At 38.9% G+C, this 4445-nt stretch overlaps 1 protein-coding gene across 1 annotated transcript; it reads left to right on the top strand.

Moving 5' to 3' along the window:
* The first annotated feature begins 3261 nt into the window (after positions 1-3261).
* On the top strand, positions 3262-4161 carry LOC131858507 (putative FBD-associated F-box protein At5g56440). The gene has a single exon (XM_059211756.1). It carries the CDS (start codon positions 3262-3264, stop codon positions 4159-4161), a length of 900 nt encoding a protein of 299 aa, XP_059067739.1.
* Positions 4162-4445: the final 284 nt, after the last annotated feature.

Below are 4445 nucleotides of genomic sequence, written 5' to 3'. Positions count from 1 at the left end.
CCTAATTAAGGAAGATGGGGGAGCTGGCTTAAGGAAAATGGAGTTGCAAAATTCTGCCCTTGGTGCTAAGCTCTCCTGGAAGATGTGCAAAGAACCTCAAAAACTTTGGTGCAGATTGTTCCAAAAGAAATATCTTGACTCGGAAGACCCTAACCGAATACTCACAGTGGCCAATTCTGAAAGGGGCTCAGCTACGTGGAATTTCTTATGGGACAGCAGACACATTATCACAGAGCATATTTCATGGCGGATTGGTAATGGTAGTACAGCATTGTTTTGGAGAGACTCATGGGATGGGTTTCCATCTCTCTCAGAATCATTTGAAGAGAAGGAGTGGATAAATCTGGTTGAGAATTACATAGGACAACATGTATGCAATTACATGGAAAACCGCGAGGACATAAATGGTCTGAGAATATGGAAGAAAATCAATATTGGTAACCCTTCATTATGTGAAAAACTTTGGGATGCAATAAAAGATAGGAAAGTACCGGCCTCTAGTGAAGATGACAAAAAAATTTGGTGTGCCTCGAAATCTGGGGAGTATGGTTCCAAAATTGGGTACGAAGTTCAAAGACAAAGGGGTACCTGTGACACCTGGCCACATAAATTATGTTGGAATAATAAAATACTACCAAAAGATGGGGCATTCTTGTGGATTGCTTTACATGGCAAAATCCTCACTAGTGATAGACTTAAAATTATTAGCATCTTGGGTCCCAATCGTTGTGTTATGTGTTGTGCTAATGAAGAAATAGCCAACCATCTACTCTTCAGCTATCTAGTGCCAGAATTATGTTGGAACTGGTTCCTAGACCAAACCAATTGGACTACGGTTAAAAATGAAATGTGTTAAGACTTCCTACTTTCCTAGCCAATCAGACAGAAGTCAAAATGGAGTGATCTATGGATGATTGGTCAATCTATGATTGTTTGGCACATCTGGAAGGAGAGAAATAGAAGAATTTTCAAAGAAACATCACTGTCAAATATAATGTTGGTTGACAAAATAAAAGTTGCAATCGAGGAAGTGATAAATGGCGAGATACTAAAAGGCGGTCCTAAAATATACAATAACTGGGATGTCTTAATGGAAAAGCATTGTTCTCTTAAAGATTCAGATATTTATGCCCCCCCCCTCGAAGTCTATTGATAGAAATTCTGTCAAATGGAAGGCCCCTCCAAAGGATTGGATAAAACTCAATTTCGATGGTGCTAGTAGGGGGAACCCTGGGGAGTCTGGTATTGGCGCCATAATCTGAAATGAACATGGTAATATTATATATGGATTGTGTGGATGCATTGGATCTACCACAAACAACGAAGCCAAGATCCGTGCACTGGAGGTAGGATTACACCTTCGTACTCTGCATGGGATCTCTCAAATCATTATTAAAAGAGATTCACAGATCATTATAAATGGGGTTACTAAGTCAAAATTTCATAACTGGAAACTAAACAAGTGGTTGCCTCAAATAAACGACCACCTTAAATCAATCGATTGCTATGAAATTGTGCATGTATATAGAGAAGGCAATCAAGTGGTGGACTATCTAGAGAATCTTGGGGTAGGACAGAATGATGACCCTGTCTCTTTCAGTCAAGTCTCAGCAGCGGATGATATTACAAGACAATGCTTGAAGGACTATAGTGAATCCCCACGCCAAGGTGTCGGGTAATGAACCAGCTTTATATGGATTAGCACCCGATCTTGGGTTGTAGGTGGCAACTAAATATGCCTCGGAAGTTTGAAGATTAGTACAACTCTGATAGTTGGGATGGATGGTGTCACCGTTCTGGTCTCGATATCTAAAACTTGGTGGTAGAAAGAATCATCACATGGAAATGTCTCAGCCAGACCCCTTGGGAAGTACTGTCTGTAGTTAGGGACATCTCATCACTTCGGGAGTGCTTTAGCTCATAATTAGAATCTGATAGATATTGGCAGAGCAATAATGATTGGGATCTATAACATGCTTCTTTATATAAATTCTTTCCAAAAGATATGTACCCAGTTGTCAAAAGTGCTATTTTTGGTGAGGTGTACACAAAGGAAAGATTGTTGTGGATGGCTCGTTCTGGAGATGTTAGTTGTGTCAATTGTGAAAATGTGTTGGGAACACAACTAAGAAACCTGTTTATCACCGAAAATTACATTTATGATGCTATCTGATGGCTAATGGGCATCACTCTCAATTTTGAGAGACACTGGTGTGATGCAGCCATTCTAGAGGCAGTCCTTATGCCCCTTGTCGATGTCATTGATTCTGGGGAACATGCGATCGAACTCTTTGATGGATTCGTGAAGCCATTCATTGCAAACAATGTTGCTAATGCCATATTAAGTCTAGATGAGGGAGTCAAAGTGAGCATTTTGAAGGTGTATTTCCAGTTCAAAAATTACTTATCCTCAGATTCGGAGGATGAAACTGAGGAAATTGATGAGGGGAATAGTGGTGGCTCCGTTGACAATGATACCATACGTGAGATGGCCAAACGGGGGGTGTGGAAGGAGGAGCGGGAGCGAATAAAGGCATTTGGGGGGAATGCATGGGAAGTGTTCAGATGTGTTGTGTTTAACGAGAACATGGCGCCTTTCAGAAGACTGACTGAATATGTGGATTGGTGGCTTCCTGAGCAATCCACCCGCAATGCCATCAATATAGGTGAATATGCGGTTGTGATATACCAAGCAATTGGTGGAGACATGTAACTAGCTTGTTGGCTAAGTGTCTTTGTTTTAATTTAGAGAAGTACCTGGATATAAGGCAGTCTACCTTGGGGGTCTAAAGTCGTGTCTAGCAGACACAGTTTAATCTAGTCTGATGCTTGAAACTATATGTAATCTTCTTTTTTCAGCAATATAGGGAGCTATCCCATTAATAGTATTATAATATTATATAAATATAATATAATAGAAATAAAGATTAAGATTTAATGAATGATGAATCATTTAAAATTCAATTATAGTTAGAGTAGGGATAACTGTTATAGTTAGTTACTATTATGAACAAAATTAGGGTTTATTTAATTTTATCCATCGATAGTCTTCTATATAGATTTCTCTAGAGAACCAGGTATGCTAGTATTATTATATGTCTTATTCCAAAGCACAAATGTTGGATTGATTCTTGATATTATAAATCTGTGCTTTGTTACTCCATATTCTGCATGATGGGCGCTCTATGTAGTTTCCCCATTCCGCATAGTAATTGCAGACACAAGGTAAGAGAAAGTAAGATAGCAGTAATAGCAGGCACAATGTTAATGGCAAGAGCATCCGCACCAGACAGGCTGTCTGCATTACCAGATGATTTTCTTTTAACTCATATTCTGTCAAAGATTTCTTACAGAGATGTCCTACTCTCGCAGAGATGGCGATTCTTGTGGAGAAAAGTACCCATCCTCAAATTTTATTTTGAGGATTTTGAGAAACAAAAGGATGACAAGATACAGGCCATAATTGACAATGCACTCCACCTGGATGCTCGTCTTCGCTATTTGTATCTTCAAGTTGCCTTGGATGACCCTAAGGCTGTCGATATAAACAATTGGATTCGTCTTGCAGCTGAAAAACAGGTGGAACGCATGGATATACATATCACTTATAGAGATCGAAAGACGAGGCTTAACACTTCTTCCATGGTGGAGCTCGGGGACTCTATTTTTAGTGAAAACCTCACTGCCCTAATAGTGAATTACATCGATCTTCCCAAGGTACCCACTAATTTTGGGGTTTTACGATCCTTGAAAACACTTTATTTTATGGAAATTCGAAATGTGGATGATGCTATGTTTGAAGGATTCATGGACCTGTGCCCACATCTTCTAATTTTGGGGATTTGCGGTTGTTTGGGGTTGAAAAACTTGAACATACGTTCTTCTAATCTCATGTACCTAAATCTAGGAATTCTAAGATCTGATATATCATTGCAGATAGCTTGCCCACGCTTGATGGAAATCAGCCTTACGGATTTTGGTAAATACACAGGACTTAAATTACTACAAGGAATTTCAAGAGCGGAATCTGTTAAAAAAATTATTCTTCAAAATTACAATACAGGCAATGCCGTTAATCCAGGAATTCCCAGTGTTACTGTGCTTAACAGTTTTCCTATGCAATCCATGGCCAGTGTTTACAGGTTAGAATTTTGTACATAATATTCTTCATCAATAGAGAATGATATTTCACAATATCGTTTCTTTCAAATTCTTATATATAGGGATAAACCCACATCATGATTTATGCGGGAGATGATATCAGATCAGAATTCAGTAGCAGAGGTGACATTGCCAAATTTAAAGATGATGCATGTTCATATTGGGGTAAACAAGGATGGACAGGCAGTGACATTTCTGAGTTTTCTTCTCAGAAATGGTCTATTAAGTGTAATAAGGGTTTTTCTGCCTAAACACTGCCCTAGAGTCAGATTTGAAAAAGGATT

Source organism: Cryptomeria japonica, chromosome 9 (assembly GCF_030272615.1).
Source record: "Cryptomeria japonica chromosome 9, Sugi_1.0, whole genome shotgun sequence".
NCBI classification, from domain to species: Eukaryota; Viridiplantae; Streptophyta; class Pinopsida; order Cupressales; family Cupressaceae; genus Cryptomeria; species Cryptomeria japonica.
The sequence above is the reverse complement of the archived record's forward strand: the minus strand, read 5'-3'. Positions and strand labels throughout refer to the sequence as shown.